This window comes from Glandiceps talaboti, chromosome 15 (genome assembly GCF_964340395.1).
Source record: "Glandiceps talaboti chromosome 15, keGlaTala1.1, whole genome shotgun sequence".
Classification (NCBI taxonomy): Eukaryota; Metazoa; Hemichordata; class Enteropneusta; family Spengelidae; genus Glandiceps; species Glandiceps talaboti.
In genome coordinates, this window is record NC_135563.1 from 788,449 (window position 1) to 816,255 (window position 27,807).

Sequence of the window (27,807 nt, forward strand, 5' to 3'; positions counted from 1 at the left end):
AAAATGACATGAACTTTATCATGATGTGTGTTTTATATTGTTTCATTCCTGAATGTTTATTTGCTTACGTAAAGAAGATTGACAGGTATGTTGATAACAGAAGAGGTCTTTACATTATGCAAATAAGATATGGCTAGTAGGCCTCTATGCAACGACTGACGTGCCATGATCTCTCAGCTGGGTAAACTGGTTGTTGTACAAAACCAATCAAACTCGGTAAATTTGGTTATAACCAATAAAAAGAAAAAAATACCTCCTTGCATGTAAACCACCAATTTCAACCTGGACTCATGCACATTGATTTTGACCAGTGCAATCGGCTAAAACGTTACAATACAGCCTACAGCCTTGTACCAGATGGCGATGTATAAGATGACTTTTTTCAAGTATCATGAATGTAAAAAACATACAAATCTCGAATATCTAACAGTATTGCAGGCTAATTGTTTTTGCCAATCAAACATTTGATGTTTACATAAATAAAACAATTTAATCAACACAGTTGGTGCATCGAAAATGAACCACGCTATCTTCGAGACTTGAGAGTTCACGTCAGATGTGTGACAATGCATCGGTGATTTCCGGGTTTTACATTTCAGTAAGTTTCACACAATGTGGCCTTAGACTAGCTTTGAACTTTCACGTTGGTGGATTTTGACAACGTCCTCTTCAGAGTAATAGTATATTATATTATTATGATCAATTAGGGTGAAGGTCATATAAATTGTGGCAACCACACTCTAACGATCAGCTTATCACAGCTCGTTCCCTTCGCGAACTTTCGAGACGTTGAGTCACATGTACTAGTAATAGTATGTATGTAGAGTTGTTTATTTCTGTGTACGATGACACTGTCTAAACGGCAAGCCCATCAAAAATTTGGCATCAAGCGATCCTCAAGGCTATTAAAGTTACAAAATGTGCTTGAATATGTAAAAAATTACCATGGAAACAGCAACTTGAAATATAATCAACATAATACATGAAACACATAATGTATTTATCTTGTCTTTATTGTGAAATATTACGTAGGAAAAATGAGCCTAAGAACCAGAGTTTTTGTTGGTATAGCTGTCATTTAAAGGGATAGAATACCTAGCACAATATAACTATACTTTTTATCATTTAAAACACACTAAGACATGTATTTAATATATCCTACCTGGTGCACAGAATAGTCAACATATTCGTCTGTGTAATACAGCAGTTCTTCACTGTAGTTACTCAACTCTTTCACAATAAAGTCTACGGTGGCATTAGACTGCAGTGTAGCTTCAGCTTCAATGGCCTCATCAATTATATCATCAATGGAGTCGTGCAATAATTCGTTAGTTTCATTAAGAATGGCTAGGTCAACCAACATTGTGTCCTGTAAACAACACAATATTTCTATTAGTGTCAGTCAATATTACATGCTGTAACAATACAATATGTCTAATCACTTCCCAAATTGACCTATTGTTCTCCAGGTCTATTTCCTTACACAGGTTCAAATGTATATGCAAATATCAAAAAATAGCGCAAATATTGCGTTGCCGCACAACTTCATGTTCAGGGCAATGATAGATATATAATTTTTTGAAGATTTAAAGTTGTAACCAAAACAAAATTTTCATACCTAATTTCCATCATCATAATCCAGCCATCCTATGTTGGAAGTGTACAAGACAAGTATAGCAACATCCTAATCAAACTTTAAAGGGATGTGTCTACAAGGTTTTGTACTTTTTTCAAAATCAATTTGGAACCAAGTCATACCAATGTAACAGGTTTATCTTTCTTGGTTGTCTTATTGTAATATTGTAAAAGCCAGCTACATTCAGTTTATATGGGTAGGTGATGAAACAGCTGTCTTACAATATATTACATAATCCAGTCATAAACCAAACTGGCCATGCTACAGGCTTTACCACCAGAGGAAATAGTAAAGTAAACATTATAGTTAATTAACAATGTACTGTTCTCACTGTGTCAGCTATTAATGAGGACAAATCTACACATTCTCAACAAAGTTAAGCTCAATCTACTGGGTAATTTCAGAGTTGAAGATTTTTGAGGAAAAGCAATGACAAAGAATAACACTTCTAGAAACATCTCACCAAGTTTCAAACTCATTCACTTAGTATTTTTTGAGATATAAGTTTTTGACCAAAATTCACATTTTTACACCTTAATTCCATATCACTCATGGAATCATGGTATGCTTAACATATCTTCGTCCACACATCCCTAAATGCATTTCCATTAAATTTCAGCCCAATCTGCTCAGTGGTTTTGGAATTATAGATTTTTAACCAAAAAGACACATTTTCAGCCCTAATTTGCATATCACTGATGGAATCATCCCGTCATGAACAAATCTTACTTTACACCCCCTTAAGAATGTTCCCACCAAATTTCGCACCAATCTGCCCAGTAGTTTCTGAGTTTAAGTTTTTTGACCAAAAATCACATTTTTTGACCCAAAACCCACATCCCTGATGCAATCACTTTCATTTGAACAATTTCCCAACTAGACACCAGAAGTAATATGACCACCAAATATCAAAGCAATCGGTCCAGCAGTTTTTGACTGTAAGTTGTTTACACACATACACACACACAGACAGACAGACAGACAGACAGACACTTTGCCATGCCTATAGCACTACTGAACCTTCAGTTCAGTTGTGCTAAAAATGAACAATTGTGTAGAATCAGATATACCAGTACCAGCAAGTTTATGTACATCATGCGATGAGGTACGTCTTTGATCTTAGCCTCCTTGGTGAGGCATTGACAAGATCACTAGGTCACTAATCTTTAGTTTTTTAGTTTGAACCCTACAAATGCAAGTACATGTAATGTGTTATGGGGTCACACACACACACACGCACGCACGCACGCACACACACACACACACACACACACACACTGCACATGCACACAGACATTTGTGATGGCTTTAGCCCTGCTGAAGTTTTGTTACAAAACAAGTCCTTGCTAGGTTCGCGAATTTCACACTAAACGTTTGGGGAAAACATTGGATTATTTGGCTGAGAAGTCAAGGATGGGATTTCTATAGTGAATTTTGTAATTAACATGATAATGGGCAAGAGGTTACATAACAGAGCTGTAGATAACAAGGTTGACTTTCTGGTGAAAAAACCTAAAAACTCGTCAAATTTGAAGTATAACTTCGTTCTAGTAAATGTCCTCTGACATGTACTATAACTATCAGTTATACTTCTCTCTGACTTGTCCCCATTCTTTCACCTGTGCTCTCTATTTCAGTTAGCGGACAATTTTTCAGTTAACAGGACACTTTTCACACACTGAACTTTTGGGGGAAAACATCAGACTATTTGGCCGAGATGCGTGGGATGGGATTTCTACAGTGAATTTTGTAATTAGCATGATAATGGATAAGAGGTTACCTTACAGAGCTGTAGCTAACAAGGTTGACTTTACATGTAACTTTATTACAGTACAGGTCCTAGGCCATTTACTGTTTTGATTAGGAAAGGTTTGGTTAACCCATCCGATATCAGACAAAATAACAGAAGGTTTAATCAAAACTGTCCTAATAAAAACAGTATATGTCCTCTGATGTGTACTATAACTATCAAATAATTTATGAGGTAAAAATAATATTTTACTTACAATACTATTTTCCATAGGTTCAACTAATTCATCTTGAATTCTATCCAGGTCATCAGCAGTCTTATTCAATTCTTCTGCAATCGTATCCTGTGTGTACAAAAATAGCACCAATGGCGTTGTAGCACAACTGTACAATTGTAAAAAATGTTTATCCACATGCTGATTCATGCTAGGTATAGGTGTTCATTTGCTGAATGATTACACAGTTGCCACTCCGGCCCTGTTATTATCTCTGCAATATATGCGATCATTTGGCTGTTGTCTTAGGTGTGGTCATGTTGCTATATGCATACATTTTGTGAATGTTTGTTCATTTGTCTATTAATCCCCATTATCTTTGCAATATACATGATCATTTGACTGTTACTATGGGTGTGGTCTTGTTGCTAGGTATATATGCATACACTTTTTGAATGTTTGTTCACTTGTCTAAGAATCCCTGTTGATATATTTGTTAAATACACCACTGTTTGGCTGTTGGTATGCGTGGTCATGGTTGCTAGGGATATTTGCATACATTTTTTGAATGTTCACTCACTTGCCTACCACATGTTAGCTGGCCAAAATATAGTGGCATTTGGTTGTTGCTGAGGGCGTGGTCCTGGTTGTGTCAAAATGTTTTCTTTTTTTTGAAGAAAACTTACAGAAACATCTCACCGAATTACTATGCGATATAAATGTTTAACCAAAATTCATATTTTTACTTCTTATTTGCATATCATGGATGAGATCATTATATGCTTAACACATCTTCATCTATACAACCCCAGATACATCCCCATTAAATTTCAGTCTGATGTGCTCAATTTTAGAATTAAGGATGTTTGACCAAAAAGACACATTGTTAGCCCTAATTTGCATATTACTGATGGAATCATCCAGTCATGGACAAATCTTAATTTACATACCATAAGAACATTCCAACCAAATTTCAGATTTTAGTTTTTAAGTTGAAGTTTTTTGACCAAAAATCATATTTTTTTTACCCAAAATACACACCGGTATCTGTGATGTGATCAGTTTGCTTTGAAGAATTTCCCAACTAGTCACCAAGAGTAATGTCCCCAGCAAATACCAAGGCAGTTTTTGAGTTTAAAGTGTACATGCAAAGGTTGATAATTTTTTTCATTATTACATTTATTTTGCCAAATATTATGCACATTGGCAAGAAAGTCGCAAAAATACTTGCTCCCTTAATCCCCTGCGGTGTTTCGACTAACTTCGGCACCTCAGCCAGCTCACGAAAGGTGTCGAGGTCCCACATATTACAAAAGCCTTCTAAGCCTTTGTGTAATGTTTACTTATGAATTACTAATTACGCTTGTCATATAGTATTATCTGTAACTGTACATATTGTGGTGTACCAGTTTAGTCTTCTGACAACAATGGTTCCTTGGTGTTTTATTGACAGCACCCACTGTGAAACGATCACCCTACACACATTTCCGAGTGATATAACTGAGTAGGTAATAATGGGTGAAGGCAGTTGAAACCACGCATAAAAACTGGACAGTGATGCCATACAATGAAAGTCGGTAAATGTTACCGGGGCCGGGGGTTTCCACGCCACCGGTGTAGCCATGATCAAAGCAAAAAAAAGGAAAACAAATAAAATAATTTGAAATGATGTTTTCAAGAAAGCAAGTTAGCTTCATAAAATATTTTCAGTAAGATAGCAATTTTTTTGGAAACTACGTAGTCCGATTGTATGTTTTGATTTCCATGTTGCTGGGAGTCGATCGTTTTCATTGTGATACATCACATGTACATACATTCGCAATCGTATCAAAGTAAAAAGACGCAACGCTCATTATAATGTTGCTATTTTTGTTTCCATTGTTTTGTCTACCTGAACAATTACTGTGTCATGCCAATCACATGTCAAAAGTGGATGGACACAGCAAAGTACAGTCAGCACTTCATGCTCCCAGGTCAAATAACTTCCACAATGTAAGACATGTCTATCCATCAAAAACTCAAACAAAAATGGTCGGAGACAATACGCAATACACCACAGTACGGCCGGCTTCAGTGAACATGGGCCGTAAACCACTTCATGTCACTGTGTGGATGGTAATGAACGCAGTAAAAAATGAAATAAAGTGTATGTACACATAGCTTTCAAGAGGGATGGTTATCCAACAAAACGTTCTGCTCTAACGGATTTGTGGGTCTACTTTTGCGAAGATTTTGAATGGTCATAGATAGAATGTACTGTTACGACACATGCTACATCTGAACAACTTGAGAGAATATTATGGGGAACTCTTGAAGCCATTCTCATCCGATCTCTGTATGTCGATGGGTACGGAAATATTAGATAATTTTCGTTTCGATTAGATTGTCTGCGGGAGCTGTTTTCCACCCATTGAATAGTTAGGTCAACAAAGGACGCTGATAACAGCCTTCACTTTATGGAAACAACATGGCTTCACTAGGATGTAAACAATATGCTGGATGGTCCATGTTGCGGTACAAGACAGCAAGGCATAGTCAGAAAACAAGCACTAAACTTGCATGGTGGATATTTAAACACAGGTATACATATAATGTGTACTAGCCATAACTACATTTTTCTGTGAAATTTACATCAGAAAAAACCTTATAAAGCAGTGTCATTCAGTCTCTGTGGTTGACCACACCTTCCTCACTCATTCACTGCCAGAGGAACTATCGTTACTGCTAGCAGTCGGTTCAAATGAATATGGCTAAATCACACCATCAGATGTTAATGCTGGAGTGTATTGCTCTACGCATGAGGAATCTGACCAATATTCAACATCGGGTTCTGGCGAAAACGGGTTGTGAAGTTGACTTTCTGGTTCGACCATAATGGCTTTGCATGTAAAGATACACTGACGAACGTGTTTGTGTTCCTCAAGTGACGTCACGATGTTCCAAACGCTGTCCTATCCATATGCAAATGAGAGGTACTTACCTGAAGGTGCTCTGTGGCTGAGCCGAGAGTGCCTCATTTTTCGTGCAATTTCTCATGTTAGAATTATATTGTGCTATTACAAACCCAATTTCCTTTATTTTTATGGCAAAATAAACATAATTACGAAAAAAGTTATCAACCTTTGCATGTACACTTTATGTCATCTATACACAGAGACACACACACAGGCAGATAGACACTGCCCCAGATCTACAGCACTACTGAACCTTATCAGTTCAGTTGTGCTAATAAAACTGACATCTTTAACAAATTCTACTTCACATTGAAATAGAAAACTAATGTTTCATCTACTACTCTTATATCTGCCTAATTCTTGAGGTGTACACAGATATACAACCAAAGTAAATAACAAAGTTGAAACGAAGACAAAAAATACATTCTGGTCCTTTACTTTGCAAGGTATTTGTACAGTTACACAGGACAAGTGTCATATACATATATTTATCACATAAATACGTGCATATCTTCTACTGTGTGACGTCAAACAGGGGTGATTTCAGAGCATATCACCCCTGTTCTACCGAACTATTTTTCTCCGTACTGTTCGAATGTTCGTGCCAATCCTACGCTACGATCAAGTTTATCGTAATAATTACGTGCTTTCAAAACGTAAATGCATACATTACGTTACACGTATCCAAGTTGAGTTTGATACGTAGAGGTACTTTTATTTTTATTTGATACATTTTATTTCATTTAAAAATCACGTAGATTATTGAGCCGGCAAGCTTACTTCCGATTTTCCGTCGAGCTCAGATCTCCGAACTTGCACAACCCGAGAAAATATGATTAAAATGACGACACAAAAGTCGTATGCAGACAAATTCTACTAACGTTTTAAAGTAAATTCGATATCACATGTACATCGCAAGGTTATAACCGATAATTTTGGTTGAGAAACCACAGAACACTATGACCGCGACCGATACTATGTAAGCTTGACCTCGCGACAGGTCACGCGATTATGTAATTTGCATAGTAGCTGTTGGGCGCAATTTTTAATACGCGATGAAGAATATAGTGCGATGAAATGATACAGTATTCGTAAAATACGGTTTAAAATTTTAGAAAAATACGGGGAAATACTTAGTTATGTGATAAATATATAATTCCATGAAATCAATGTTAGTTTTACGTCATAATGCTCCTCGTATGATTCCGCGAACTACAAATTCTCGCCTACCGGCTCGAATTTGTATTAGTCCGCGGAATCATACTCGGAGCATTATGACGTAAAACTAATATTGATTTCATGGGATTATATATAAATATATGATAACTTAAATATCACCTCACGAAGTTAGTATCAAATTTATACATTATTATCATATAAATGCATATGCATCTGTTGATACACACATTAGGTACTGTGGTTGGAGACTTGATCTGTCACTAAAATATGAGTTTGAATCTCATACACTATTTTATATTGGTTGTAAGGTAAACATATGTACATTGCTAATTACAATATCAAATATTTGGAATTTTTAAGTGCTTACTTACCTCTACTCCCACTAGATCAGAAGAAATGGCACGGAGGTCTGCTGCGTACTCTGTGAGGTTCACCTCAGTGATATTCCCATTCAACTGTACCAAGAAAATTTAGAAGTTAAAATGGTAACACTTCCGGATCATTTCATTTTAGAAGATAAGATTTCATTACTAACAGTTGTTTATATCTAAAGACCTAGTAAGTGTAGAAGGTAAGATTTCATTACTAACAGTTGTTTATATCTAAAGACCTAATAATTGTAGAAGATAAGATTTCATTACTAACAGTTGTTTATATCTAAAGACCTAATAATTGTAGAAGGTAAGATTTCATTACTAACAGTTGTTTATATCTAAAGACCTAGTAACTGTAGAAGGTAAGATTTCACTACTAACAGTTGTTTATATCTAAAGACCTAGTAAGTGTAGAAGGTAAGATTTCATTACTAACAGTTGTTTATATCTAAAGACCTAATAATTGTAGAAGGTAAGATTTCATTACTAACAGTTGTTCATATCTAAAGACCTAGTAATTGTAGAAGGTAAGATTTCATTACTAACAGTTGTTTATATCTAAAGACCTAATAATTGTAGAAGGTAAGATTTCATTACTAACAGTTGTTTATATCTAAAGGCCTAGTAAGTGTAGAAGGTAAGATTTCATTACTAACAGTTGTTTATATCTAAAGACCTAATAATTGTAGAAGGTAAGATTTCATTACTAACAGTTGTTCATATCTAAAGACCTAGTAACTGTAGAAGGTAAGATTTCATTACTAACAGTTGTTTATATCTAAAGACCTAGTAAGTGTAGAAGGTAAGATTTCATTACTAACAGTTGTTCATATCTAAAGACCTAATAATTGTAGAAGGTAACATTTCATTACTAACAGTTGTTCATATCTAAAGACCTAATAACTGTAGAAGGTAAGATTTCATTACTAACAGTTGTTTATATCTAAAGACCTAATAATTGTAGAAGGTAAGATTTCATTACTAACAGTTGTTCATATCTAAAGACCTAATAATTGTAGAAGGTAAGATTTCATTACTAACAGTTGTTCATATCTAAAGACCTAATAATTGTAGAAGGTAAGATTTCATTACTAACAGTTGTTTATATCTAAAGACCTAATAATTGTAGAAGGTAAGATTTCATTACTAACAGTTGTTCATATCTAAAGACCTAGTAACTGTAGAAGGTAAGATTTTATTACTAACATTTGTTTATATCTAAAGACCTAGTAACTGTAGAAGGTAAGATTTCATTACTAACATTTGTTTATATCTAAAGACCTAGTAACTGTAGAAGGTAAGATTTCATTACTAATAGTTGTTTATATCTAAAGACCTAGTAACTGTAGAAGGTAAGATTTCATTACTAACAGTTGTTTATATCTAAAGACCTAGTAACTGTAGAAGGTAAGATTTTATTACTAACATTTGTTTATATCTAAAGACCTAGTAACTGTAGAAGGTAAGATTTCATTACTAATAGTTGTTTATATCTAAAGACCTAATAATTGTAGAAGGTAAGATTTCATTACTAACAGTTGTTTATATCTAAAGACCTAATAATTGTAGAAGGTAAGATTTCATTACTAACAGTTGTTTATATCTAAAGACCTAGTAACTGTAGAAGGTAAGATTTCATTACTAACATTTGTTTATATCTAAAGACCTAGTAACTGTAGAAGGTAAGATTTCATTACTAATAGTTGTTTATATCTAAAGACCTAATAATTGTAGAAGGTAAGATTTCATTACTAACAGTTGTTTATATCTAAAGACCTAATAATTGTAGAAGGTAAGATTTCATTACTAACAGTTGTTTATATCTAAAGGCCTAGTAAGTGTAGAAGGTAAGATTTCATTACTAACAGTTGTTTATATCTAAAGACCTAATAATTGTAGAAGGTAAGATTTCATTACTAACAGTTGTTCATATCTAAAGACCTAGTAACTGTAGAAGGTAAGATTTCATTACTAACAGTTGTTCATATCTAAAGACCTAGTAACTGTAGAAGGTAAGATTTCATTACTAACAGTTGTTCATATCTAAAGACCTAGTAACTGTAGAAGGTAAGATTTCATTACTAACAGTTGTTCATATCTAAAGACCTAGTAAGTGTAGAAGGTAAGATTTCATTACTAACAGTTGTTTATATCTAAAGACCTAGTAAGTGTAGAAGGTAAGATTTCATTACTAACAGTTGTTCATATCTAAAGACCTAATAATTGTAGAAGGTAACATTTCATTACTAACAGTTGTTCATATCTAAAGACCTAATAATTGTAGAAGGTAAGATTTCATTACTAACAGTTGTTTATATCTAAAGACCTAGTAACTGTAGAAGGTAAGATTTCATTACTAACAGTTGTTTATATCTAAAGACCTAATAATTGTAGAAGGTAAGATTTCATTACTAACAGTTGTTCATATCTAAAGACCTAATAATTGTAGAAGGTAAGATTTCATTACTAACAGTTGTTCATATCTAAAGACCTAATAATTGTAGAAGGTAAGATTTCATTACTAACAGTTGTTTATATCTAAAGACCTAGTAACTGTAGAAGGTAAGATTTCATTACTAACAGTTGTTCATATCTAAAGACCTAGTAACTGTAGAAGGTAAGATTTCATTACTAACAGTTGTTCATATCTAAAGACCTAGTAACTGTAGAAGGTAAGATTTCATTACTAACAGTTGTTCGTATCTAAAGACCTAATAATTGTACAAGGTAAGATTTCATTACTAACAGTTGTTCGTATCTAAAGACCTAGTAACTGTAGAAGGTAAGATTTCATTACTAACAGTTGTTCATATCTAAAGACCTAGTAACTGTAGAAGGTAAGATTTCATTACTAACAGTTGTTCATATCTAAAGACCTAGTAACTGTAGAAGGTAAGATTTCATTACTAACAGTTGTTTATATCTAAAGACCTAATAATTGTAGAAGGTAAGATTTCATTACTAACAGTTGTTTATATCTAAAGACCTAGTAACTGTAGAAGGTAAGATTTCATTACTAACAGTTGTTTATATCTAAAGACCTAGTAACTGTAGAAGGTAAGATTTCATTACTAACAGTTGTTCATATCTAAAGACCTAATAATTGTAGAAGGTAAGATTTCATTACTAACAGTTGTTTATATCTAAAGACCTAGTAACTGTAGAAGGTAAGATTTCATTACTAACAGTTGTTCATATCTAAAGACCTAATAATTGTAGAAGATAAGATTTCATTACTAACAGTTGTTCATATCTAAAGACCTAGTAACTGTAGAAGGTAAGATTTCATTACTAACAGTTGTTTATATCTAAAGACCTAGTAACTGTAGAAGGTAAGATTTCATTACTAACAGTTGTTTATATCTAAAGACCTAATAATTGTAGAAGGTAACATTTCATTACTAACAGTTGTTTATATCTAAAGACCTAGTAACTGTAGAAGGTAAGATTTCATTACTAACAGTTGTTCATATCTAAAGACCTAATAATTGTAGAAGGTAAGATTTCATTACTAACAGTTGTTCATATCTAAAGACCTAGTAACTGTAGAAGGTAAGATTTCATTACTAACAGTTGTTTATATCTAAAGACCTAGTAACTGTAGAAGGTAAGATTTCATTACTAACAGTTGTTCATATCTAAAGACCTAGTAATTGTAGAAGGTAAGATTTCATTACTAACAGTTGTTCATATCTAAAGACCTAATAATTGTAGAAGGTAAGATTTCATTACTAACAGTTGTTCATATCTAAAGACCTAGTAACTGTAGAAGGTAAGATTTCATTACTAACAGTTGTTCATATCTAAAGACCTAGTAACTGTAGAAGGTAAGATTTCATTACTAACAGTTGTTCATATCTAAAGACCTAGTAACTGTAGAAGGTAAGATTTCATTACTAACAGTTGTTCATATCTAAAGACCTAGTAAGTGTAGAAGGTAAGATTTCATTACTAACAGTTGTTTATATCTAAAGACCTAGTAAGTGTAGAAGGTAAGATTTCATTACTAACAGTTGTTCATATCTAAAGACCTAATAATTGTAGAAGGTAACATTTCATTACTAACAGTTGTTCATATCTAAAGACCTAATAATTGTAGAAGGTAAGATTTCATTACTAACAGTTGTTTATATCTAAAGACCTAGTAACTGTAGAAGGTAAGATTTCATTACTAACAGTTGTTTATATCTAAAGACCTAATAATTGTAGAAGGTAAGATTTCATTACTAACAGTTGTTCATATCTAAAGACCTAATAATTGTAGAAGGTAAGATTTCATTACTAACAGTTGTTCATATCTAAAGACCTAATAATTGTAGAAGGTAAGATTTCATTACTAACAGTTGTTTATATCTAAAGACCTAGTAACTGTAGAAGGTAAGATTTCATTACTAACAGTTGTTCATATCTAAAGACCTAGTAACTGTAGAAGGTAAGATTTCATTACTAACAGTTGTTCATATCTAAAGACCTAGTAACTGTAGAAGGTAAGATTTCATTACTAACAGTTGTTCGTATCTAAAGACCTAATAATTGTACAAGGTAAGATTTCATTACTAACAGTTGTTCGTATCTAAAGACCTAGTAACTGTAGAAGGTAAGATTTCATTACTAACAGTTGTTCATATCTAAAGACCTAGTAACTGTAGAAGGTAAGATTTCATTACTAACAGTTGTTCATATCTAAAGACCTAGTAACTGTAGAAGGTAAGATTTCATTACTAACAGTTGTTTATATCTAAAGACCTAATAAGTGTAGAAGGTAAGATTTCATTACTAACAGTTGTTTATATCTAAAGACCTAGTAACTGTAGAAGGTAAGATTTCATTACTAACAGTTGTTTATATCTAAAGACCTAGTAACTGTAGAAGGTAAGATTTCATTACTAACAGTTGTTCATATCTAAAGACCTAATAATTGTAGAAGGTAAGATTTCATTACTAACAGTTGTTTATATCTAAAGACCTAGTAACTGTAGAAGGTAAGATTTCATTACTAACAGTTGTTCATATCTAAAGACCTAATAATTGTAGAAGATAAGATTTCATTACTAACAGTTGTTCATATCTAAAGACCTAGTAACTGTAGAAGGTAAGATTTCATTACTAACAGTTGTTTATATCTAAAGACCTAGTAACTGTAGAAGGTAAGATTTCATTACTAACAGTTGTTTATATCTAAAGACCTAATAATTGTAGAAGGTAACATTTCATTACTAACAGTTGTTTATATCTAAAGACCTAGTAACTGTAGAAGGTAAGATTTCATTACTAACAGTTGTTCATATCTAAAGACCTAATAATTGTAGAAGGTAAGATTTCATTACTAACAGTTGTTCATATCTAAAGACCTAGTAACTGTAGAAGGTAAGATTTCATTACTAACAGTTGTTTATATCTAAAGACCTAGTAACTGTAGAAGGTAAGATTTCATTACTAACAGTTGTTCATATCTAAAGACCTAGTAATTGTAGAAGGTAAGATTTCATTACTAACAGTTGTTTATATCTAAAGACCTAGTAACTGTAGAAGGTAAGATTTCATTACTAACAGTTGTTTATATCTAAAGACCTAGTAATTGTAGAAGGTAAGATTTCATTACTAACAGTTGTTTATATCTAAAGACCTAGTAACTGTAGAAGGTAAGATTTCATTACTAACAGTTGTTCATATCTAAAGACCTAGTAACTGTAGAAGGTAAGATTTCATTACTAACAGTTGTTCATATCTAAAGACCTAATAATTGTAGAAGGTAAGATTTCATTACTAACAGTTGTTCATATCTAAAGACCTAATAATTGTAGAAGGTAAGATTTCATTACTAACAGTTGTTTATATCTAAAGACCTAATAATTGTAGAAGATAAGATTTTATTACTAACATTTGTTTATATCTAAAGACCTAGTAAGTGTAGAAGGTAAGATTTCATTACTAACAGTTGTTTATATCTAAAGGCCTAGTAAGTGTAGAAGGTAAGATTTCATTACTAACAGTTGTTTATATCTAAAGACCTAATAATTGTAGAAGGTAAGATTTCATTACTAACAGTTGTTCATATCTAAAGACCTAGTAACTGTAGAAGGTAAGATTTCATTACTAACAGTTGTTCATATCTAAAGACCTAGTAACTGTAGAAGGTAAGATTTCATTACTAACAGTTGTTCATATCTAAAGACCTAGTAACTGTAGAAGGTAAGATTTCATTACTAACAGTTGTTCATATCTAAAGACCTAGTAAGTGTAGAAGGTAAGATTTCATTACTAACAGTTGTTTATATCTAAAGACCTAGTAAGTGTAGAAGGTAAGATTTCATTACTAACAGTTGTTCATATCTAAAGACCTAATAATTGTAGAAGGTAAGATTTCATTACTAACAGTTGTTTATATCTAAAGACCTAGTAACTGTAGAAGGTAAGATTTCATTACTAACAGTTGTTTATATCTAAAGACCTAGTAACTGTAGAAGGTAAGATTTCATTACTAACAGTTGTTCATATCTAAAGACCTAGTAACTGTAGAAGGTAAGATTTCATTACTAACAGTTGTTCATATCTAAAGACCTAGTAACTGTAGAAGGTAAGATTTCATTACTAACAGTTGTTCGTATCTAAAGACCTAATAATTGTAGAAGGTAAGATTTCATTACTAACAGTTGTTCGTATCTAAAGACCTAGTAACTGTAGAAGGTAAGATTTCATTACTAACAGTTGTTCATATCTAAAGACCTAGTAACTGTAGAAGGTAAGATTTCATTACTAACAGTTGTTCATATCTAAAGACCTAGTAACTGTAGAAGGTAAGATTTCATTACTAACAGTTGTTTATATCTAAAGACCTAATAATTGTAGAAGGTAAGATTTCATTACTAACAGTTGTTTATATCTAAAGACCTAGTAACTGTAGAAGGTAAGATTTCATTACTAACAGTTGTTTATATCTAAAGACCTAGTAACTGTAGAAGGTAAGATTTCATTACTAACAGTTGTTCATATCTAAAGACCTAATAATTGTAGAAGGTAAGATTTCATTACTAACAGTTGTTTATATCTAAAGACCTAGTAACTGTAGAAGGTAAGATTTCATTACTAACAGTTGTTCATATCTAAAGACCTAATAATTGTAGAAGATAAGATTTCATTACTAACAGTTGTTCATATCTAAAGACCTAGTAACTGTAGAAGGTAAGATTTCATTACTAACAGTTGTTTATATCTAAAGACCTAGTAACTGTAGAAGGTAAGATTTCATTACTAACAGTTGTTTATATCTAAAGACCTAATAATTGTAGAAGGTAACATTTCATTACTAACAGTTGTTTATATCTAAAGACCTAGTAACTGTAGAAGGTAAGATTTCATTACTAACAGTTGTTCATATCTAAAGACCTAGTAACTGTAGAAGGTAAGATTTCATTACTAACAGTTGTTCATATCTAAAGACCTAATAATTGTAGAAGGTAAGATTTCATTACTAACAGTTGTTCATATCTAAAGACCTAATAATTGTAGAAGGTAAGATTTCATTACTAACAGTTGTTTATATCTAAAGACCTAATAATTGTAGAAGATAAGATTTTATTACTAACATTTGTTTATATCTAAAGACCTAGTAAGTGTAGAAGGTAAGATTTCATTACTAACAGTTGTTTATATCTAAAGGCCTAGTAAGTGTAGAAGGTAAGATTTCATTACTAACAGTTGTTTATATCTAAAGACCTAATAATTGTAGAAGGTAAGATTTCATTACTAACAGTTGTTCATATCTAAAGACCTAGTAACTGTAGAAGGTAAGATTTCATTACTAACAGTTGTTCATATCTAAAGACCTAGTAACTGTAGAAGGTAAGATTTCATTACTAACAGTTGTTCATATCTAAAGACCTAGTAACTGTAGAAGGTAAGATTTCATTACTAACAGTTGTTCATATCTAAAGACCTAGTAAGTGTAGAAGGTAAGATTTCATTACTAACAGTTGTTTATATCTAAAGACCTAGTAAGTGTAGAAGGTAAGATTTCATTACTAACAGTTGTTCATATCTAAAGACCTAATAATTGTAGAAGGTAACATTTCATTACTAACAGTTGTTCATATCTAAAGACCTAATAATTGTAGAAGGTAAGATTTCATTACTAACAGTTGTTCATATCTAAAGACCTACTAACTGTAGAAGGTAAGATTTCATTACTAACAGTTGTTCATATCTAAAGACCTAGTAACTGTAGAAGGTAAGATTTCATTACTAACAGTTGTTCATATCTAAAGACCTAGTAACTGTAGAAGGTAAGATTTCATTACTAACAGTTGTTCATATCTAAAGACCTAGTAACTGTAGAAGGTAAGATTTCATTACTAACAGTTGTTTATATCTAAAGACCTAATAATTGTAGAAGGTAAGATTTCATTACTAACAGTTGTTTATATCTAAAGACCTAGTAACTGTAGAAGGTAAGATTTCATTACTAACAGTTGTTTATATCTAAAGACCTAGTAACTGTAGAAGGTAAGATTTCATTACTAACAGTTGTTCATATCTAAAGACCTAATAATTGTAGAAGGTAAGATTTCATTACTAACAGTTGTTTATATCTAAAGACCTAGTAACTGTAGAAGGTAAGATTTCATTACTAACAGTTGTTCATATCTAAAGACCTAATAATTGTAGAAGATAAGATTTCATTACTAACAGTTGTTCATATCTAAAGACCTAGTAACTGTAGAAGGTAAGATTTCATTACTAACAGTTGTTTATATCTAAAGACCTAGTAACTGTAGAAGGTAAGATTTCATTACTAACAGTTGTTTATATCTAAAGACCTAATAATTGTAGAAGGTAACATTTCATTACTAACAGTTGTTTATATCTAAAGACCTAGTAACTGTAGAAGGTAAGATTTCATTACTAACAGTTGTTCATATCTAAAGACCTAGTAACTGTAGAAGGTAAGATTTCATTACTAACAGTTGTTCATATCTAAAGACCTAATAATTGTAGAAGGTAAGATTTCATTACTAACAGTTGTTCATATCTAAAGACCTAATAATTGTAGAAGGTAAGATTTCATTACTAACAGTTGTTTATATCTAAAGACCTAATAATTGTAGAAGATAAGATTTTATTACTAACATTTGTTTATATCTAAAGACCTAGTAAGTGTAGAAGGTAAGATTTCATTACTAACAGTTGTTTATATCTAAAGGCCTAGTAAGTGTAGAAGGTAAGATTTCATTACTAACAGTTGTTTATATCTAAAGACCTAATAATTGTAGAAGGTAAGATTTCATTACTAACAGTTGTTCATATCTAAAGACCTAGTAACTGTAGAAGGTAAGATTTCATTACTAACAGTTGTTCATATCTAAAGACCTAGTAACTGTAGAAGGTAAGATTTCATTACTAACAGTTGTTCATATCTAAAGACCTAGTAACTGTAGAAGGTAAGATTTCATTACTAACAGTTGTTCATATCTAAAGACCTAGTAAGTGTAGAAGGTAAGATTTCATTACTAACAGTTGTTTATATCTAAAGACCTAGTAAGTGTAGAAGGTAAGATTTCATTACTAACAGTTGTTCATATCTAAAGACCTAATAATTGTAGAAGGTAACATTTCATTACTAACAGTTGTTCATATCTAAAGACCTAATAATTGTAGAAGGTAAGATTTCATTACTAACAGTTGTTTATATCTAAAGACCTAGTAACTGTAGAAGGTAAGATTTCATTACTAACAGTTGTTTATATCTAAAGACCTAATAATTGTAGAAGGTAAGATTTCATTACTAACAGTTGTTCATATCTAAAGACCTAATAATTGTAGAAGGTAAGATTTCATTACTAACAGTTGTTCATATCTAAAGACCTAATAATTGTAGAAGGTAAGATTTCATTACTAACAGTTGTTTATATCTAAAGACCTAGTAACTGTAGAAGGTAAGATTTCATTACTAACAGTTGTTTATATCTAAAGACCTACTAACTGTAGAAGGTAAGATTTCATTACTAACAGTTGTTCATATCTAAAGACCTAGTAACTGTAGAAGGTAAGATTTCATTACTAACAGTTGTTCATATCTAAAGACCTAGTAACTGTAGAAGGTAAGATTTCATTACTAACAGTTGTTCGTATCTAAAGACCTAATAATTGTAGAAGGTAAGATTTCATTACTAACAGTTGTTCGTATCTAAAGACCTAGTAACTGTAGAAGGTAAGATTTCATTACTAACAGTTGTTCATATCTAAAGACCTAGTAACTGTAGAAGGTAAGATTTCATTACTAACAGTTGTTTATATCTAAAGACCTAATAATTGTAGAAGGTAACATTTCATTACTAACAGTTGTTTATATCTAAAGACCTAGTAACTGTAGAAGGTAAGATTTCATTACTAACAGTTGTTCATATCTAAAGACCTAGTAACTGTAGAAGGTAAGATTTCATTACTAACAGTTGTTCATATCTAAAGACCTAATAATTGTAGAAGGTAAGATTTCATTACTAACAGTTGTTCATATCTAAAGACCTAATAATTGTAGAAGGTAAGATTTCATTACTAACAGTTGTTTATATCTAAAGACCTAATAATTGTAGAAGATAAGATTTTATTACTAACATTTGTTTATATCTAAAGACCTAGTAAGTGTAGAAGGTAAGATTTCATTACTAACAGTTGTTTATATCTAAAGGCCTAGTAAGTGTAGAAGGTAAGATTTCATTACTAACAGTTGTTTATATCTAAAGACCTAATAATTGTAGAAGGTAAGATTTCATTACTAACAGTTGTTCATATCTAAAGACCTAGTAACTGTAGAAGGTAAGATTTCATTACTAACAGTTGTTCATATCTAAAGACCTAGTAACTGTAGAAGGTAAGATTTCATTACTAACAGTTGTTCATATCTAAAGACCTAGTAACTGTAGAAGGTAAGATTTCATTACTAACAGTTGTTCATATCTAAAGACCTAGTAAGTGTAGAAGGTAAGATTTCATTACTAACAGTTGTTTATATCTAAAGACCTAGTAAGTGTAAAAGGTAAGATTTCATTACTAACAGTTGTTCATATCTAAAGACCTAATAATTGTAGAAGGTAACATTTCATTACTAACAGTTGTTCATATCTAAAGACCTAATAATTGTAGAAGGTAAGATTTCATTACTAACAGTTGTTTATATCTAAAGACCTAGTAACTGTAGAAGGTAAGATTTCATTACTAACAGTTGTTTATATCTAAAGACCTAATAATTGTAGAAGGTAAGATTTCATTACTAACAGTTGTTCATATCTAAAGACCTAATAATTGTAGAAGGTAAGATTTCATTACTAACAGTTGTTCATATCTAAAGACCTAATAATTGTAGAAGGTAAGATTTCATTACTAACAGTTGTTTATATCTAAAGACCTAGTAACTGTAGAAGGTAAGATTTCATTACTAACAGTTGTTTATATCTAAAGACCTACTAACTGTAGAAGGTAAGATTTCATTACTAACAGTTGTTCATATCTAAAGACCTAGTAACTGTAGAAGGTAAGATTTCATTACTAACAGTTGTTCATATCTAAAGACCTAGTAACTGTAGAAGGTAAGATTTCATTACTAACAGTTGTTCGTATCTAAAGACCTAATAATTGTAGAAGGTAAGATTTCATTACTAACAGTTGTTCGTATCTAAAGACCTAGTAACTGTAGAAGGTAAGATTTCATTACTAACAGTTGTTCATATCTAAAGACCTAGTAACTGTAGAAGGTAAGATTTCATTACTAACAGTTGTTCATATCTAAAGACCTAGTAACTGTAGAAGGTAAGATTTCATTACTAACAGTTGTTTATATCTAAAGACCTAATAATTGTAGAAGGTAAGATTTCATTACTAACAGTTGTTTATATCTAAAGACCTAGTAACTGTAGAAGGTAAGATTTCATTACTAACAGTTGTTTATATCTAAAGACCTAGTAACTGTAGAAGGTAAGATTTCATTACTAACAGTTGTTCATATCTAAAGACCTAATAATTGTAGAAGGTAAGATTTCATTACTAACAGTTGTTTATATCTAAAGACCTAGTAACTGTAGAAGGTAAGATTTCATTACTAACAGTTGTTCATATCTAAAGACCTAATAATTGTAGAAGATAAGATTTCATTACTAACAGTTGTTCATATCTAAAGACCTAGTAACTGTAGAAGGTAAGATTTCATTACTAACAGTTGTTTATATCTAAAGACCTAGTAACTGTAGAAGGTAAGATTTCATTACTAACAGTTGTTTATATCTAAAGACCTAATAATTGTAGAAGGTAACATTTCATTACTAACAGTTGTTTATATCTAAAGACCTAGTAACTGTAGAAGGTAAGATTTCATTACTAACAGTTGTTCATATCTAAAGACCTAATAATTGTAGAAGGTAAGATTTCATTACTAACAGTTGTTCATATCTAAAGACCTAGTAACTGTAGAAGGTAAGATTTCATTACTAACAGTTGTTTATATCTAAAGACCTAGTAACTGTAGAAGGTAAGATTTCATTACTAACAGTTGTTCATATCTAAAGACCTAGTAATTGTAGAAGGTAAGATTTCATTACTAACAGTTGTTTATATCTAAAGACCTAGTAACTGTAGAAGGTAAGATTTCATTACTAACAGTTGTTTATATCTAAAGACCTAGTAACTGTAGAAGGTAAGATTTCATTACTAACAGTTGTTCATATCTAAAGACCTAGTAACTGTAGAAGGTAAGATTTCATTACTAACAGTTGTTCATATCTAAAGACCTAGTAACTGTAGAAGGTAAGATTTCATTACTAACAGTTGTTTATATCTAAAGACCTAGTAACTGTAGAAGGTAAGATTTCATTACTAACAGTTGTTCATATCTAAAGACCTAGTAACTGTAGAAGGTAAGATTTCATTACTAACAGTTGTTCATATCTAAAGACCTAGTAACTGTAGAAGGTAAGATTTCATTACTAACAGTTGTTTATATCTAAAGACCTAGTAACTGTAGAAGGTAAGATTTCATTACTAACAGTTGTTCATATCTAAAGACCTAGTAAGTGTAGAAGGTAAGATTTCATTACTAACAGTTGTTCATATCTAAAGACCTAGTAAGTGTAGAAGGTAAGATTTCATTACTAACAGTTGTTCATATCTAAAGACCTAGTAATTGTAGAAGGTAAGATTTCATTACTAACAGTTGTTTATATCTAAAGACCTAATAATTGTAGAAGGTAAGATTTCATTACTAACAGTTGTTTATATCTAAAGACCTAATAATTGTAGAAGGTAAGATTTCATTACTAACAGTTGTTTATATCTAAAGACCTAATAATTGTAGAAGGTAAGATTTCATTACTAACAGTTGTTTATATCTAAAGACCTAGTAACTGTAGAAGGTAAGATTTCATTACTAACAGTTGTTTATATCTAAAGACCTAGTAACTGTAGAAGGTAAGATTTCATTACTAACAGTTGTTTATATCTAAAGACCTAATAATTGTAGAAGGTAAGATTTCATTACTAACAGTTGTTTATATCTAAAGACCTAATAATTGTAGAAGGTAAGATTTCATTACTAACAGTTGTTTATATCTAAAGACCTAATAATTGTAGAAGGTAAGATTTCATTACTAACAGTTGTTTATATCTAAAGACCTAGTAACTGTAGAAGGTAAGATTTCATTACTAACAGTTGTTCATATCTAAAGACCTAATAATTGTAGAAGGTAAGATTTCATTACTAACAGTTGTTTATATCTAAAGACCTAGTAACTGTAGAAGGTAAGATTTCATTACTAACAGTTGTTCATATCTAAAGACCTAATAATTGTAGAAGATAAGATTTCATTACTAACAGTTGTTCATATCTAAAGACCTAGTAACTGTAGAAGGTAAGATTTCATTACTAACAGTTGTTTATATCTAAAGACCTAGTAACTGTAGAAGGTAAGATTTCATTACTAACAGTTGTTTATATCTAAAGACCTAATAATTGTAGAAGGTAACATTTCATTACTAACAGTTGTTTATATCTAAAGACCTAGTAACTGTAGAAGGTAAGATTTCATTACTAACAGTTGTTCATATCTAAAGACCTAATAATTGTAGAAGGTAAGATTTCATTACTAACAGTTGTTCATATCTAAAGACCTAGTAACTGTAGAAGGTAAGATTTCATTACTAACAGTTGTTTATATCTAAAGACCTAGTAACTGTAGAAGGTAAGATTTCATTACTAACAGTTGTTCATATCTAAAGACCTAGTAATTGTAGAAGGTAAGATTTCATTACTAACAGTTGTTTATATCTAAAGACCTAGTAACTGTAGAAGGTAAGATTTCATTACTAACAGTTGTTTATATCTAAAGACCTAGTAACTGTAGAAGGTAAGATTTCATTACTAACAGTTGTTCATATCTAAAGACCTAGTAACTGTAGAAGGTAAGATTTCATTACTAACAGTTGTTCATATCTAAAGACCTAGTAACTGTAGAAGGTAAGATTTCATTACTAACAGTTGTTTATATCTAAAGACCTAGTAACTGTAGAAGGTAAGATTTCATTACTAACAGTTGTTCATATCTAAAGACCTAGTAACTGTAGAAGGTAAGATTTCATTACTAACAGTTGTTCATATCTAAAGACCTAGTAACTGTAGAAGGTAAGATTTCATTACTAACAGTTGTTTATATCTAAAGACCTAGTAACTGTAGAAGGTAAGATTTCATTACTAACAGTTGTTCATATCTAAAGACCTAGTAAGTGTAGAAGGTAAGATTTCATTACTAACAGTTGTTCATATCTAAAGACCTAGTAAGTGTAGAAGGTAAGATTTCATTACTAACAGTTGTTCATATCTAAAGACCTAGTAATTGTAGAAGGTAAGATTTCATTACTAACAGTTGTTTATATCTAAAGACCTAATAATTGTAGAAGGTAAGATTTCATTACTAACAGTTGTTTATATCTAAAGACCTAATAATTGTAGAAGGTAAGATTTCATTACTAACAGTTGTTTATATCTAAAGACCTAATAATTGTAGAAGGTAAGATTTCATTACTAACAGTTGTTTATATCTAAAGACCTAGTAACTGTAGAAGGTAAGATTTCATTACTAACAGTTGTTTATATCTAAAGACCTAGTAACTGTAGAAGGTAAGATTTCATTACTAACAGTTGTTTATATCTAAAGACCTAATAATTGTAGAAGGTAAGATTTCATTACTAACAGTTGTTTATATCTAAAGACCTAATAATTGTAGAAGGTAAGATTTCATTACTAACAGTTGTTTATATCTAAAGACCTAATAATTGTAGAAGGTAAGATTTCATTACTAACAGTTGTTTATATCTAAAGACCTAATAATTGTAGAAGGTAAGATTTCATTACTAACAGTTGTTTATATCTAAAGACCTAGTAACTGTAGAAGGTAAGATTTCATTACTAACAGTTGTTTATATCTAAAGACCTAGTAACTGTAGAAGGTAAGATTTCATTACTAACAGTTGTTCATATCTAAAGAGCTAGTAACTGTAGAAGGTAAGATTTCATTACTAACAGTTGTTTATATCTAAAGACCTAATAATTGTAGAAGGTAAGATTTCATTACTAACAGTTGTTTATATCTAAAGACCTAGTAACTGTAGAAGGTAAGATTTCATTACTAACAGTTGTTCATATCTAAAGACCTAGTAACTGTAGAAGGTAAGATTTCATTACTAACAGTTGTTTATATCTAAAGACCTAGTAACTGTAGAAGGTAAGATTTCATTACTAACAGTTGTTCATATCTAAAGACCTAGTAACTGTAGAAGGTAAGATTTCATTACTAACAGTTGTTTATATCTAAAGACCTAATAATTGTAGAAGGTAAGATTTCATTACTAACAGTTGTTTATATCTAAAGACCTAGTAACTGTAGAAGGTAAGATTTCATTACTAACAGTTGTTCATATCTAAAGACCTAGTAACTGTAGAAGGTAAGATTTCATTACTAACAGTTGTTTATATCTAAAGACCTAGTAACTGTAGAAGGTAAGATTTCATTACTAACAGTTGTTTATATCTAAAGACCTAGTAACTGTAGAAGGTAAGATTTCATTACTAACAGTTGTTTATATCTAAAGACCTAGTAACTGTAGAAGGTAAGATTTCATTACTAACAGTTGTTTATATCTAAAGACCTAATAATTGTAGAAGGTAAGATTTCATTACTAACAGCTGTTTATATCTAAAGACCTAGTAACTGTAGAAGGTAAGATTTCATTACTAACAGTTGTTTATATCTAAAGACCTAGTAAGTGTAGAAGGTAAGATTTCATTACTAACAGTTGTTTATATCTAAAGACCTAGTAATTGTAGAAGGTAAGATTTCATTACTAACAGTTGTTCATATCTAAAGACCTAGTAATTGTAGAAGGTAAGATTTCATTACTAACAGTTGTTTATATCTAAAGACCTAATAATTGTAGAAGGTAAGATTTCATTACTAACAGTTGTTCATATCTAAAGACCTAGTAACTGTAGAAGGTAAGATTTCATTACTAACAGTTGTTCATATCTAAAGACCTAGTAACTGTAGAAGGTAAGATTTCATTACTAACAGTTGTTCATATCTAAAGACCTAGTAACTGTAGAAGGTAAGATTTCATTACTAACAGTTGTTCATATACATATATATAATTGTTTATATCTGAAGACCTAGTAACTGTAGAAGGTAACATTTCATTACTAACAGTTGTTCATATCTAAAGACCTAGTAACTGTAGAAGGTAAGATTTCATTACACACACACACACACACACACACACACACACACACACACACACACACACACACACACACACACACCTTTCATCCCTAATATACACCATATAACCTTCCTTACGAAAGGTAAAAATGCTAGTGATTGTGGAGAGTATATTGGGTTAAAGTTGATCATCGAATTCTATTGCCGATTCGGACCTCATTAAAACTAGGAGCTCAACTGCTAGTCGATATCAAAATGTCTCCAATGATATTGTATTGACTTAAAAAATAATAATTCGAACCAAGCTAACGTTTCGATCGCTGTTTTTTTCTCCGTCCCAGAAATTGATTACTAAAGTTCAACAATTTTGCAGTGTAAGCCTCTGACTTCCTTAGAAAGAAAAAAAATAAAGCGAGCCTAATTTTGTTGTCTATATATACATGTATGAAGTGAGGGTGACCTGTAAATATTTCACATTTTTCGTTGCAGTCTTGTATTGTCACATGCTTGGTTTACATCTATTATTTTTAGCCAGGGCTGTCTAGGGTGCAATACTCTAGACTTATGGAGCCCAAATCTGAGACCACATAAAACCTCAGAAACTCGCATTCAAACTTAACAGAAGTAGGCCTCAATGACTTGTTGGGGACTCGAATTATTGCATGTTTTTTTTATCAAGGTGTACAGGTGATTATTAGGGGTTTTTAATTATGGGTATTCACCATGTCGGTAGGCCCGTTCCCCGATCAAAGCTGAAATAGTGTACATGTGACTCGGAGACCAAATTTGGGTTGAATTTATCCATATAATCCATATTTATCAATCAGATATATTGCAAAATTCTTAAAGTCATACAGAAATAAGGTCTCTAACTTAAGACATTGAAGTGAAAGTGGCGCCAATCTAGTTGCAGGCTTTTGCTCATAACCATGTGTTGGGGTCATGACCTTGATTGCTGATATCAATATTGTCCAATCATATAGAATATCATGAACACATCGTGATATTTGATGCGTTAATTTTTTGAAACTGTATTAACTAGGCCTGTTGTATTATGATGTGCCATCGCATTAGGGGAAACCATACAGGCTTTCTTAGGGACCAGTCAGTTTCTCCATGGGGGGTTGGATTCTTTCATATGGCCAATAGTCACTGACACCCCCCCCCTCCCCATCTGTAAAACTGAGAACCGGCTGACCCCCCATCATTTAATCTAAAACATTATGAACCCCCCCCCCCCCATATATCATATTCACATGACAGTTTTTTTTTATAGTGACTCAGTGTGGACTGCTTGACTGTCTTGCAAATACTATAAGATCCCAGGATAGCACTATCACACAGTGTAAATATATTCCAAAAGGAGTTTAATAGCATCTTGACAGTGAAAGGCAAGGGGAAAGCTTGAGAGGGGAATATGTACATCTCTAATGGGGGGGAGGGGAACTGAGGGGGTCTCTGCTAGTAGTCCTGGAGGATTTTTACTCTGAAAAGTCAATTTTGAGACTATTCAGACATTTCCAGACAAAAAATTCCAAGCTTTACAAGACAACACCAACATGTAACCAGAGATGAACTGAAAATGCTCCCGTACAGGGGGAAATGTTGTTAATGTGATTGCCAAGACATTTAAATGTCTTTCTGTACTGTCGTACCTATGTGTAATCAATATCTGTAGTAAGTTCACTTGAATTCAGTACAGTCCTGGCTATATATCTCTTATTGCAAAAGTTCATCAAATATACAAATTAGCAATTGAATTGATACCATCATATCTGTGCTTGGTGAATATCTTTAGCAAGTTTCATCAAATTTGGTGCAGTCTTTCTTGGTCTAGGTCCTAATTGCCAAAAGAGCATTAATTATGCAAATGAGCAATTAATTAACACCACAAAATTTCATTAAAAACTATCATATCTCTATATAATCAATATTTGTGGTAAGTTTCATCAAATTTGGTGGTCTTTCTTGGTCTAGGCCCTAATTGCCAAAGTTTATTAATTATGCAAATGAGCAATTGATTGACACCACTAAATTTCATTAAAAACTATCATATCTCGGTATGATCAATATATGTGGCAATTTTCATCAAATTTGGTGCAATCTTTCTTGGGGTCTAGGACCTAATTGCCAAAGTTCATTAATTATGCAAATGAGTAATGAATTGACAACACTTAATTTCTTTAAAGAACTATCTCTGTATGATCAATATCTGTGGCAAGTTTCATCAAATTTGATAAAGCCATTCTGAATGCATACTATGAGTTACAAACATTCATTAAGTATGCAAATTAGCTCTTAATTAACTTGACACAAGTTAACGACTTTTAGTGCTTTTATATTATTGTATGATAAGTAGATGTAGCAAGTTTCGTTCAATCTGGTGTAGCCGTTATGCATATAGAGCCCCACATGTGAAATCATTAATTATGCAAATTGTCATTAATTATGCAAAGCCATTCCACCAAAAACTAATCAGCAGTAAGTTACAGCCTGACAATGCCACATAGTAAATTGCAGAACATTTGCTTCAGCACTTTTTGAGATATCTGTGGAACAAAATTGCTGCAGACAGACAGACAGACAGACACAGACAGACAGACAGACAGACAGACAGACAGACACAGACACACACAGACAGGCAGACAGACAGACACACAGACAGACATCACCACCACGACATTACCTGCCATACGGAAGCTAAAAAGCAACTATAGGATTGAAATATTTTTGAAATAAAGTTAAATAGTATCTTGACAGTAAGAGGCAGGGAGAAGAGCTCGAGACTGGGATATGTCTATCTCTTGTGGGGTCCTAGGGTCTCCCCTAGAAGCCCTGGAGGTTTTTTGCTCTGAAAAGTCAAGTTTGAGACTATTCAGACACTTTCCGACAATAATTCCCAAGCTTTACAAGGCAGCACCAACATGTAAAAATACCACCAATGGCAT

The 27,807-nt window shown here is 31.8% G+C and overlaps 1 protein-coding gene across 6 annotated transcripts in view; it reads right to left on the bottom strand.

Annotated features, from left to right (window-relative positions):
• LOC144446079 (prominin-1-A-like) overlaps positions 1–27,807 on the bottom strand; it is a 205,878-nt gene that overhangs the window by 72,241 nt on the left and 105,830 nt on the right. For all 6 annotated transcript variants that reach the window (XM_078135771.1, XM_078135770.1, XM_078135772.1 and 3 more), the window contains exons 15-17: positions 8,105–8,188; positions 3,643–3,729; positions 1,163–1,369 (exon numbers count right to left, since the gene is read on the bottom strand). In XM_078135771.1, coding sequence (XP_077991897.1) covers positions 1,163–1,369; positions 3,643–3,729; positions 8,105–8,188 — 378 coding nt within the window. The remainder of the gene's footprint in view (positions 1–1,162; positions 1,370–3,642; positions 3,730–8,104; positions 8,189–27,807) is intronic.